Below are 13,443 nucleotides of genomic sequence, written 5' to 3' on the forward strand. Positions count from 1 at the left end.
TTTCAATGCGTCCACAAAATCTACCATGGTATTTTGGTCACAAATTGATGGCGTGACCTGATTTGCAAAATCCATTCAGACATGATGACCCAAGCTATTTCTGTTAACATTATATTTCGGATGGCTGTTATTCTTGCCTGTGGTATGTCCATCAAGATTATTTTTGGGCTTCCATGAAAGGAATATATTCTTTTCTAGTAAATTTTCATTAGTTTATGATGTGCATACTCTAATTGAATGAAACAGATAAATCTCATTGTCCATATCACAAAAGAAACAATGCATTCATGGATGTTTCATGCTCTATTAATGTATACTTTATGTGTTTCAGTCTTTGTTCAAGCAATATTAAAAGCTCTACTCTCTCTATTTTCGTATGATTTGAACTGGGTATGAAAGCAAGAGCAGAAAAACACTACCATAAATATCAACTACGATACTGGCGTGATGCTTAGAAACTGGTCACCCATTATATTGGAAAGAAAATCGAAAAATAAGATCGCTCCAAAATGGAAGGCTCCGCCGCCTGGATGGTGTAAAATGAACTTTGATGGCAGCTCTATTGGTAACCCAGGCAGGACAGGTATTGGTGGTGTCTTCCGTCATTGTAATGGGGATATCCGGATGTCCTTTTCAGGACCCGCAGGGGTATGTGACGTGAATGAGGCGGAGGTAAGGGCTGTTCTCTTTGGACTTCGATGGTACTATGAACACAATCTTGGACCGCTCATTGTCGAAGGGGACTCCTCCAACACGATCGCGCGGGCTTCTTCGGTATCCAAATACCCATGGCGGTTGCAATCCCCAATTGCAGAACTTAGGGACCTTTGTACGGGTGATTAAGCCAGTGCTGGAACACAAAAGGAGGTCAGCGAACGAGGTGGCTGATCGATTGGCTAAAGAATGTGTCCTTTTGGCGGAGATGGTGATTCACATGGCAACTGACATATCGGAGCGTTGATACTAGCTCCTTTTAGCCCATCATTTCTGTTTATTCTTTGTATTATATTTAATGGACTGTTTTGGGACGCCTTGTCCTTTCTCATGTAACCTTTATGATATCAATAAAGTCATCTTTCAAAAAAAAAAACACTACCATAAAATGCATTTTTTTTATGGTCTCAATACATTATTTTGGGCTACCTCCAAACACACAAGTTCTGATCGAATGTTCCACGGGTAAGAATTGGTGGCCAATCCCAAAAGCCGACCACTCGACACGCGATAAATTTTCATAGCATGCAAACAATCCTCTAACCAAAGTAATTATGGCTGATTCATCAAGCCTCACTTATAACTTGCACAGAAGAATCTTGACACGCAAAAACTGAAAATTCCATTTTAAAATGCCACTCACACTTATACTGTCACTAGATTCAAAGTGTTTGTAATTGCAATCTGATCCTATCACAACCATTTTCCCTTGCTGATTTTATAGATTTAACCCAAAACAAACAGTCTTAGACAATTACCTGCAGAGCGCGAACCCAAAATCCTTGTTGTACGACAAATTCCAACTACTATCAACAATCTTACACATGAACCACAAGAGAAGTATAATCTGAACTTTCTTTCTTGAAAATCTTGACAACAAATTGGAGGAGCTAGGCATAGAAATGCTTAGCTGAACTTAGGGCAATGAAAACAATGCAAAACAAGGTTATCAACTGAAATCAAGCGAGCAAAACAAGGCTCAAAAGCCGCTGATTGGTATATGCCTCAATCTACAGCCAATGCTATTCATTCGAAAGCCACAAAACTGAAAATTTTGTCTGAAATCATGCACATGAATATCACTGAAACAAGGAAAACGAGTATAGGAGAGCTTGGACTTTTTTATGGCGTATAAGATCGAAGGAATACCAGTTCGAATTTGAAACCAACAACATCAAAGGAAAATTGCAAAAACTTTTTGCAAAGAAGTCTGACACTGCTAGACAGTGATGGTGAATCGGCTGAGCACCTAGAAACTGAAGACATGTGCAATCAGACTCGAGCCAAGAAATTGAGGGGGTTCGAAATAATCAAAGACCAGAATCACAAATCTGGTACGCCCAGCGACCGAATCAACCTTCGGACAAGTAGTCCTTCCCTTCAATGGTAACTTGTAGAGGTAAGTAGGGATATTTGTCAGTAAGCAATAGAAAGGGACAGCTTGTAATTCTCAATAACAGATGGGAGTGTAAAAACCTGGAAAAATGAAGAGGTACTTTTGAAATTCAGAGAAGTAGATTGGATCTGGAATTTTTGTTTGTTAGAACTCCAACAAGCAATTCTCAGAAATTTGGGTAAGCTCCACTTTCACCCACAATTGGAGCAGATACACTGCATTTCTATTCTACCCCACTATCTCTGTCTATCCATTAAAAATTCTACATACAGTCATCAATAATGCTCTGCCTAAGAGGTTTTTCTGTTCGTTCGATCATTTTTCTGAGTTTTGCTGAAGTAGCTGCATAAACAGAGTGGTAATTTCTATTTGTTGCGGCAAGACCCCACCGCTAGAAATCCGGTACCGGGAACTACTCGAACCAAACAACAACAAATAGCCTCCGCAACCCACGGAATTAGCCCAAACGAGTGTGTGCAACAAATCAAGAGTGTAGTGAAATAAAGAAAGAGCACAAGAGAGCAAGAGACGCAAGAGATTTACGTGGTTCGGCACTTTGGCCTACTCCACGGGCAATCCGGCAAGTAAACTTCACTATCAATGATGAGAAATAACAAACAAGGGTTAAAACCCTTACCTCTCCAACAATGGTGAAAACCCCACTAACACCCTCTTCTTGTAACCCAAGCAAAAACCCAACTTCCTCTTTACAATATCTTCACAAACCCAAAAACACCATAAAAGGAACCCCAATAACCTTGGATCAAAGCCCTCGCAAGAGAAGAAGAAGAAAAAACCCTTGGAGAGAGATAACCTTTTCTTGTAGAGAAAAGCCCCAAATCCACTTCTTTAGAAGAATGCCCAACTAAAGATAAAAACCTCTTTAGTATACTTTTAACACATTCCAAGAATGCCCCTTCTTAAAGAAGTAATACCCAAGTATTTTATATCACTAATCCAACACTATTTTTAATCACTTTATAGAATTCCTGCACAATTTTCTGTTGGATCCAATCTAGATCTGGCTCTAATATAGCTCTGACACTTTAATAGCTGAGATTATCATGGAAGAAGGCAATGTCAGTTAGTATGTTGAACTGAATCATTACACCAAAATTGAAAGCCTAATTTCAACTCATTTTAGTTTGGAAATTTGAATTTGTAATGGTGATTATGTCAGAAATATCTTAGTGCAATATTTCCTCTTCCTGTAATTGCAATATAGATGGGCTGAGCATGAGACGCCTAACACTTCTGGTGAAAGGCAAGCATCCTGTCTTGTAGTTGTATGTTAGAATGCTTGCTAGAGGATGTGAATGGCATTGAATAACACCATCTACTTGGGCAGTTCATATCTCACAAAGGACATCTCGAATTAAGCACAAAAGCTATTAGTTTACAAGAAACCATTGTCACCTATAATTCAGTTGGAAGAGGACAAAATTATACTCAGTACCAAGACACCAACTGACCTAATTCCACTCTTGGCAGCCCCTTGAGTTCTCGACAAAACTGAACATTAGTGCTTGGCACTGTCTTAGATCCCCTTTGACTTGTCAGTCCTCAAAGACTCCAGTGCCCAGTAAGCACAGACACATTAGGTTCATTGGATTGTGTTTGAGCTTCTAGATGATACAAGATAGTTACTGTTGCTAAAATTTTGAGTTGCGCGGCTACCATCCAGTAATTTCAGTTGGGCTTGATGTGCAGTGAGTGTGTACATCAGTAATGCCTGGATGTTTGATCTTACTGACTGTTCTCCTGAACTGTAAACAACATTTATATATTCTTATTGCCTCACTGCGCATAAGTCTTCCCAAGTGCAGACAATTGTCCAATAATTCATTCCCTTTGTCTTGTTGGATTCTATTGCAGGTTCCAGAGGTGAGTAGACAGTCAGTCCTACCACGATAGTGCTGCGTCAAAAACCTATCTGAACTAAATCATTTGTTGGGAAAATAAGTTGCAGGTCTTTCAGCATACTGATGCAGGGTAAGTCGCGAGGGATGCTCTGACTTACTAATATTCAGCAGATTCCATTCAAAACAGAATTCTATGGAAGGGACTGCTTCACTAAAACCAAGCACAGCTCGAAGATACTAAAGAAGCCATTACTGTTAGCCCGAATAAGATCCTAGGAATGTGCAGAATCTTCCTTTATAAGAGGGATGGCTTTGGGCTATGTCATAGTTCAGATTTGCTGCCAATGAGTGGAGGTTTAAGCCAGTTTTGAACCTACAGCTACTATATTATCAATCATCAACAATGACAGTCCATAATTCATGAACAACATGAACATGGTGGCATTAGTAGATGGGAAATTGGAAAATCATATCGCAGCTCATGCAACAGCAACCAAGGTACTCTCAGACTCGGAGAATTGCTAGGTTGGGAGTCTTTTAGGAGGAGTTCAAGAACCCGAAGTGAACATGGATCACCTTCAAGGACAAGGTGTGCAGCAACCATAACCATGTGTGTTTTACTTATAATTGTGATTAGCCAGAACTATGTTTTTTGCTTGAGAAATGCCTAGCAGTACATATATTAAAAGAAAATGTATATTCAATTCAGTTGCAAACTGTACTGTTGGCTAGTAAATCTTGTGCATTGGTTGTGAAGAACACGTGGGAAAATGATTATCCAACTTAAGTTGCACAGAACACAATTGGATTCCCAAACTCTTGATATATCCAAGTAACTTGCAACATCACAAAGTTACTAAAATTTCATGAAAAAAACATTAGGTCTCACAACAAGGGGTTCGAAAATTAACAAAAAGTAACAAAGATCCAGAAAGAAAATGGGAGCTTCACCTTTCCAGACAACATATCAAGAGACACATGTGTGAGATGGTATCCTACGCAAAGAGAATAGGAGCATGTTGTTTTTTGTTCTGTATTATTAATAAAGTTCTGTTTTTGCTCAACAGAATATAAAGAAAATTCTAGGAGTCAATTCCATAATTTCCATATAGCCTATCTTTTATCGGCCAAGCCTGATGACACGACCGGATCACCCAAAATCTGATTAAATGGTACAAACTACAAAGGTAACATTTGCATATATGCCTCATGTTATTCAAAAGAAATAAAAACTCGGGGCATCCCCAACGTACTGCAAACCAATTGAAGTTAGCAGATTATTGAATTTGTGTTTCTTCTCTAAATTTAACTAACATAAGCTAGAAGACACATTCCTACAAAAGCACAGACATCTACCTATAAGTATGGATCATGTGACTTCAACACAACAATAAGTATATATACACAACAGGATAATATTTTATGGAGTCAATTGCAAACTAAAAACGGTCGTAAAATTCAAAAATTGCTCTCTACATGGGGTTCTTCGCGAAAAACCGAGCTACCCAAATGTCAAAAACATAGTATGTTTTAGCTTCTAGGTGAGGCACACTATTGTTGTTGAAATGACCACCATGTGCAAACCTAATCTCTTTCCTTCGCTCGGTACCAAAAAGAGAATGGACAGAAAGCAAACCAAATGTGGGAGAAAAAGATGTAAGAGCTATGATTTCGCAAACCACATGTCATCCATACATTTGAAGATAGAAATGTCACTGGTGAGAAATCAGAAGTATATTAATTTCATTGCAGTTCATGAATTTTTAACTAATACAAGCAGTTCCAAGTGCAGGAATCAGGAACAACAAATGCATGGATTCCCTGTTTTGAAAAACAATATCCTGCATAGAGAGAATTGCAGTCAAGCAATTCATGATTTTTTGCCAAATGCAAGTAGTTCCAAGCAAATCCTGGATAGAAGGTACAAATATTTTACTGAAATAGCTTTTATTAAATTCATTGCAGTTCCATATATGCAAACCAAGCTTTCTGCATCTATAGTAATATCTTCTTAGGCCATTGCAGTTCATGAATTTCATTTGAAGAAAAATCTTTTTGCCAATGCCCCTACTAAGTTGAAGATAGAAATGTCACCTCAATGCAATTCAAAATACTCTACTTATGTTTCAACTACCCAATGCCTCTACTAAGTTGAAGATAGAAATGTTACATCAATGGAATTCAAGCTATCATAATATAATTACCAATGCCTCTACTAAGTTCAATAAAGAAATGTCTCGTCAATAGAATTCAAACTATTATAATCAAATTACCAAAGCTATTGAAAGAATTCCCACAACACTATATAACATGAGAAAACGGTTCCTACACATGTGTAGATAAGTTATCTACACACTAGCTTAAAATACAGTGGGGGCCACATTATTTGGGTGATCCAAACCATTCATTTTTAAGGCCCTCACATAGATAGGGTGTCCACAAAAAATCAGATCCATAGGATCATCCTAACCATTCGAACTGTGGAGGCAAAAAATAAACTAATTTGTGAAGGTTTAAAGACATCCATTTTACCTCCACAAATCGTAGGGTTGGGATGATCCTATGGATCTGATTTTTTGTAGACACCCTATCTATGTGAGGGCCTTTAAAATGGATGGCTTGGATCACCCAAACAATGTGGGCCTCCACTGTATTTTAAGCTAGTGTGTAGACAACTCTCTACACATATGTGTAGGAACCGTTTTCTCATATAACATTTCTATTAACAATTCGGACAGTTCGACCAAAAAAAGGAATACAATGTGTCAAAAGTACGTGTTAGGATGTGTTCGTATGTCTGTTGGAAACCAGATAGCATGATTGAAGGAGGGATTTCCTACCAATCTCAGAGAGAAATTGATAGGTCTCTTCCAACATCACATGATATCCAACAAAGCAGCAAACATACATTCCGGGACACTATACACGATTCGTTGCATTTCTTCAATGGAAAAAGGGGGAAAAAAACTCTTTTTCTTAAGAAGGGGATGCAGAAATGTGATTCTTTGCTGTATCCTTGACTCATCAATGAAAAGGAGATGAAGATCAGAGATAAGATTGCAGATCAAGATTTTAAATTTATGTTCTTTGATGAAATTTCCAAAGAAAACTTCTCCAAAAGGACAGTTCCCTCCAAAACAAAAACCTCTAATATCAGACCTCATGAAATTTCCAAGGAAATCAACGATGCCTCTACCAAACTGCAAAGGCCTTTGGTACTTGGTCGACGGTTATACAAACGTGCCTCTACCAAAGGCCTTTTTCTCCTCACCGAATCATCTCCATAGCTGTTTTTTTAAGAGTTTTGACCCTTATCTTTAAGTTGCTTACGCTAAGCCCCTTGTTTCTTTTAGTACTTATGGCTCACTGGTATAACGATCCATGGATAAGTTTATACTGAATTATAGTGTTCACTTTCAATGATGAGGATAATATTACTAGGAATAAATTTGCCCATAGGGCTGTGATAGCAACCCTTGAAGAATATTGTACCAATTTGTTAAATCCAAGGGCTACCTGAGTTTCAATTTCTTATAGTATGAAAGATACAGCAATGAGAATATTTAGTCGACTTGCTACAAGAAAGAAGATCAACCGCAAAAGGATTCCTCAACATAATACATTTATATTTCTAAATGTGTAATTGTATTGCAAAGATAAGATATATGTACAAAATGGGATTTGCTAGGCAATTTCGCGGCTGACTTTTGCACAAGAGAACAGCCACCTCACATGAAATAAATGAATAAGACAGAATCTGCTGAAAAGTGCCCGTGTAGCTGTTATCTCATGCAAAAGTCAGCTGCGAAATGGCTTTCCGCAAAATTGCCTAGCAAATCCTGTACAATATAGCAGGACAAGGTGTCCACACGGAGAGAGAAAAATTCAAATCAGACTATCAAAGATACAAGCGTGAAACAATACTAAACGATCAGATATATATGTCTCTAAAGAGAGGTTTGCTTGTGGAAGAAGAGTGGTCCTGCTTATCTTCTAGATCTTCAGTGAAAATTACAGAAGTTTTTGGTGGCTTCTTTCATGTTTTTACGAATGACTCTCGAGGTAGATAGGGGAGATGGTATTTATGTTTGGATTGGTGAATGTAATGGGATAAGGGGAAAATTTTGGGAACTTTTCTTTAGTAGGGCCTGGAATTACTTCCTAGGCCATCTTATGTTGTAGGGTGGGACTCCTGGTCCCTTCTCTATGTAGATATGGTTTGAATAGAAATACAATTGGTCATCTTTCAGAAAGAAAAAAAAAAAACAGGAGTTTTGAGGGAGGATATGTTAGTAGTCATGTCTTTGTAATTCCTTGAAGGAATGTTTATGGATCATTGATCCCTATCTTGTAATATGGAGAGGACAACTTGTCCCAACTAATATTCAATAAAATTGTCAACTTTAACAAAAAAACAAAAAAAAAAAAAACAAAAAAAACAAAGAGGTTTGCTTGGGTCAGTACCCTGGTTTGCCAAAGTATCCGCTTTAGAGTTAGCCGATCTCTGTCTATGCTTGGAATGCAATTTGACGACTTTGCAAAGATCCTCCCTTTGTTCCAGACTTTAAAGCATCATTTCCTCTTAATTCCATGTTTGAGGAGGTAGCCTTGCTACAGGAAACCTCATCCTCAACAGATTTCTAGTTTTGACTTTCCATAAACTTGGAAACCATCTCTGCCAGATTGTAAATGGTCTCTTCCAACTTCTCCACTCTCTCTTCCATGGTTGATTCGTTCTTGGGTTGACTCTTTTTTGTCATGCCAAGATCAACCAAGTTCTGATACCAAAATGATAGGTACACAAGAGAAAGATGAAATGGTTCGTTTGGGAGAACCAGTCCCTCCTACAAGAGCACGAATTTGGCTGAAATCTGTTATGTGTATTTTCTTATGTTGTATGTGGGGTTAGTTAGTGCATAGTAGTGGGTATCTGTTTTAGAGTAATGGCCATTAGTTGTGGCTAATGTGTTTAGGGTAGTGGGAGTTAGTTGCTTATGATGTGTCTTGTTAGTGGGTAAGTGTGCTTGTGATGTGGCACTCCCTCTTGCTTGTATTTATGTAGTAGCAATTCAATAAAAGTGGAGAAGAAGATAATTTTACAGCAGAGGAAACTTTGTAGGAGAGTCATCGTTCCTCTCGAATCGAGCCATTAGGAGGTACGGTTGCCTCGAATCAACCTCTCTCCCCCTCATTTCTATTTTATGTTTGTTTATTTCCATTACGGCCAATTAGGCACGTAACAAAATCTTCTCTGCCTTTTTCATTAAGAGATAAGAACATATAAAGATCTACAACGACTCTACAAGCAATCAAAATAAAGAATAAATAAAAGATAACTAAAAAAATATATAAAAGATGGCTTAAAACTAACAAGCCAATGCCAACAGTTGGTTATTGAAATTCCTAAAATTCGGGGATTCAACACCTTCATCCAACTCAGTATGGGTGGGTCCAAAGTGGGCCACACCATATTGACACCAGCAGGCACCTGAGTGACCAAATAATTTCGCAAGTCCTGTAGAATCTAGGGTAGAAAGCTTTAATGAAATTTTCTTGATCACCTAGGAAAAAAAAAGCCCAATAACTCAATATATTTATAATTACTCTTTTATTTATACAATAGGAGTCATTTTTCCTTAATTAAACAGAACATCAATCAAAGATGTGGTCTTAGCTCGGTGCCGTCGTTGTTCATTGTACAACAATTCGTCGTCATTGACTGATTAAGAATGCCCGCCACAAAAAAGTTTAACAATTTTTTTCAGACTAACTTGGTCAAATGGGGGCTAGAATCCCTTTCAATCAAAATTCTCTCACCTGGGAAGGCTCTCAATGTCAGTTCCACCTTTTCCAATACTGGAGAGTTTGTAGAGGGACCTTTTCAAAGATAGTCTCCTCGATGATCCACTCCTCAAGTAGGCAACTTTCAAAGAAGAAGAAGAAACAACGGGCATAGAAGAAATAGGATCATCTGCGTGGTCTATAGGTATCTTAAGTGAAACATAAGAGGAGTCCATAGATAAGGACCGGTTCAGAAGGATAGTCTTTTGTGGGCGTTTATTCTCTATTGGCAGCAAAAGAGATGCACATGGCCTTAATAGAGGCCTCGAGTGCACACGGGCGCAAGAAATATCATCATCACCAGCAGCAGCAGCAACAACAACAACATGGTCTTCTTGTTCCCCGGTTTCATTAGGCGGGGACATGGGAGCCACAACTGGGGAACGACATAATGGACAATTGGAATGAGAGGCGAACCACTCGTCAATGCATTGGAGATGAAACACATGGCCGCAATTGGGCAAAAGACGAACTGGGTCCCCTTCCTCTAGTTCGCCTAAGCACACCACACACTCGCTTTGATCCGCTATGAACAACCCTTCTTGTTTGGTCGTGTAAGTATGAATTGGAATGGTTTCAAGAACCTTCTTATCGACCCCGTTTGCCATGTTGCCATGGAGAAAGCGTTGTTGTTGTCTTAATTGCTGACCCTGCGAGCAGAATCTGGTAACAAGTATATGGTACACGACGAGTGCGAGGGCAAACGCTACTATTCCGATCATGGATATGAGTAGAGGTTTGAACATATCGCTTTGAGGGGAGGGTGGAGACCCCGGGAGTTCCATGGCATGTAAGAGGAGGAAAAGTCAAGGTTTAGAAATGGTTGTGTGTAGGCTTATATTGAAGCAAAGATGGTAGAGCTGGGCGATTTTACCAACAATGAAACGGCTGAAAAATAGTTGCTGTTTTGATTTCTTGGAATGCCCAAGTAAGCCGGCTTTATTGGGTTTTTAACAGTGCAGCCTTGTAGAACAAGAGGGGTTTAGTGTTTCTCAAATCCTGTTCGGCTTTTATAAGATACTTCTTCTGATATTTGCACTCCCTTGTCGTGGTAATATCACTTTTCACATTATAAAGACTTTGTAACCTGCTATTCATTGTATTTTTGAAGTTAAAAAAAAAGAAGCTATAATGAACGGGCTGGTACACCTTCCTAACATACAGTTAGTGCCTCGTGTACGTGACCCTAGAGAATCCGAACCGTTGATTTTTATAGTCATTTATCTTATGGATGGATTTCCATTTAGGATGGGACCAAGACCCATATGCATTGCCTTGTGGTGCTCTAAAAAATCAACGGTCTTGATTGCACAAACATGCCCCTGTGAAACAAAATAATTGCATACTACCATTGAATAAATTTGTCTAGATGTTCAAAAAAAATGAAAAAAGCTAAAAAGACAATTGCTTGTTAGGTTCTTCCCGAACAGTCACTTCTGATCTCCACATGTTCCAGGTGAATGTAATGGCTCTATTGGCCTGACTGACTAGCACAATTTGGCTCATTGTGGCTGACCCTACTTTGTAGATAACTTTGAATTATGTGTAGGAGTCTTCAGCATGGATTTCAGATTGCCAGGCCTTGGAAGTCCAGTCCTGCATTAGTAACGAAAGAAATAATTTAAGGCCACGTTTGTGATGCCTCGGAGGCCGAGGTGAGGGCGGTTTATCATGGCATAAAAAGGCTTGAGAGAGATAGCATGGATACCACTATTGTGGAGGGAGATTCTTTGAATGTGATTAAATGGTTGAAAGGGTTGGTGTCGCCTCCTTGGATATTTTCTTCTATTTTTGATGAAATAGATGATTTAATTGCAGGCTCATCTATTGTTTTCAATCATGTTCAGCGATCTGCTAATGGGGAGGCGGACTCCTTGGCTAGAAGTGGGGTTAGGAGGTTGGAGTTGGAGTGGTTTGACTTCCTCCCTCCCTGAGATTTGTCTTTCTTCTTGTTATTGTTGTTTTATTTTCTTGTAATTTTGGTTGAGGCCCACCTCGGTCCCCTTCCTTTTTAATGAATTCATCTTGCCATTTCAAAAAAAAAAAATAAAAATTTAAGGCCACGTTTGGATACCAGCAAGATTTACATTTGGAAATAGATCAGATCCTTAGAATTTCCAAATCAGTTACAACAGTGCAAAATATTCCGATTTTCAAGTCTTTTCTGCGAGACATTGTTTAGAAATCAACGTTTGTGGCAACTTCTGTCACCATCGCTGCTCCTCGACGTTGCTCCGGCAGCAACGAGACATCCCTCCCTCCCTCTCTCTCTCTTAAAACATGATCATGAAGATGATTGATGTGTTTTGTATCCAAAACTTAAATCCAAATCAAAATACAAGTGCATGAGTACCTTAACGGGCCCTAAAGTATTTTAAATATCCTAAAACGCTATACATTCTAAAAGAGAAAAGAGAAACAAATATTACGTGGCTTTTTCGATCCTTATGATGAATAATATTAGTTTAATGTTTTATATGTAGATGTGGACAGGAAGTGTCTACATGGGGCTGTTTCGATCGTTGAGGTCTATGCTTGATACAGGTGAGGGGTATAGCAGGCGACGAGTGTGAAAGGTAGGTAGAAAGTAGATGAGTTGTATTTGGGTTCTCTTATATCTTGTTATTTCGTTTTTTACTTCTCATGGGTTTTGGTGCATGACTCGCCAAATTAGGTGAAGAAAATTATTGAAAATTCAGACTTTGTTTGAGGGTTGTATTAAGGTGTCCCATGGAAGGTGTGAACTTTCTTTTGTACTAGTAAAAGTGCATGTGCGTTGCAACGTGCTAGTACCGAGAGAATGAATGGAGAAGTTGGTCATTAAAAAAGAAGCAAACAATCTTTGACTATAAGATGAACACTGGAAGTTGAAAAACCATAATCAAGAAACAATATCTTACAAAATGGAGGTAATGAAATTAGAGGAATGATAGATACAAGGGGGAGCCCTTGCATAAAGAGCATCAGAAGGGCTCTTGATTGGATCCACGTCATTTTCAGTTAAGTTTAAGAAATCTCTTTCTAATAAACTTGGGTACTTCACGAAAAGGAAACTGATATCAGCACTCCAATGCTTTGATATTGACGCTAAGTTTCTTCTCTTTTAGTATTTAAGGGGCTTGTGAGAGCTGTTTGGAAACTGTAATAACCTTTTGACAGCCCTTTAAATACTAAAAGACAAGAAACTTGAGCATGAATATCAAAACATTAGAGCGCTGACAAAAAAAACCATCTTATTTGATTTATTTCTATCTTGCATGAGTCAAGAAAATACCTAAACGGACTTGTATCCACTTGGAATCCAATGCTCTTTGTAGGCTTTCTTTCTCAAGGATATAATGCTTGAGTAACCTCAAAGGCTAGGACAATGGTCCATAGTAGTTGAGAGAGGCCAATACAATAATGATAGAGCCCACATTTTTAACCAAAGCTGATATCATGTGATTAATCCGAACATGATATCAAGTAATTAAGCCAAACATGATGTCTTACAAGCCTCTTAGAAAAGTGTCATTTCATTAAAAAAAAAAAAATGATTCTGCCTAACCCTTGATTTGCACAACATCCTCTCTTCTCCCTGTAACAAGATTCCTGTGTTAAAGCTTGGGAATTTTCTAAAGTCTCATCATT

The 13,443-nt window shown here is 38.5% G+C and overlaps 1 protein-coding gene across 1 annotated transcript; it reads right to left on the reverse strand.

Moving 5' to 3' along the window:
- Positions 1-9,785: 9,785 nt before the first annotated feature.
- LOC143886099 (E3 ubiquitin-protein ligase Os04g0590900-like) lies at positions 9,786-10,598 on the reverse strand. The gene has a single exon (XM_077390069.1). It carries the CDS (start codon positions 10,596-10,598, stop codon positions 9,786-9,788), a length of 813 nt encoding a protein of 270 aa, XP_077246184.1.
- Between the last annotated feature and the right edge of the window lie 2,845 nt (positions 10,599-13,443).

Source organism: Tasmannia lanceolata, unplaced genomic scaffold (genome assembly GCF_043159265.1).
Source record: "Tasmannia lanceolata isolate RefF3 unplaced genomic scaffold, GAP_Taslan_0.1 ptg000011l, whole genome shotgun sequence".
Classification (NCBI taxonomy): domain Eukaryota; kingdom Viridiplantae; phylum Streptophyta; class Magnoliopsida; order Canellales; family Winteraceae; genus Tasmannia; species Tasmannia lanceolata.

Excerpts from the sequence above, each read along its gene's own strand:
- LOC143886099 (XM_077390069.1), bottom strand. The coding sequence starts at position 10,598 with ATGGAACTCCCGGGGTCTCCACCCTCCCCTCAAAGCGATATGTTCAAA.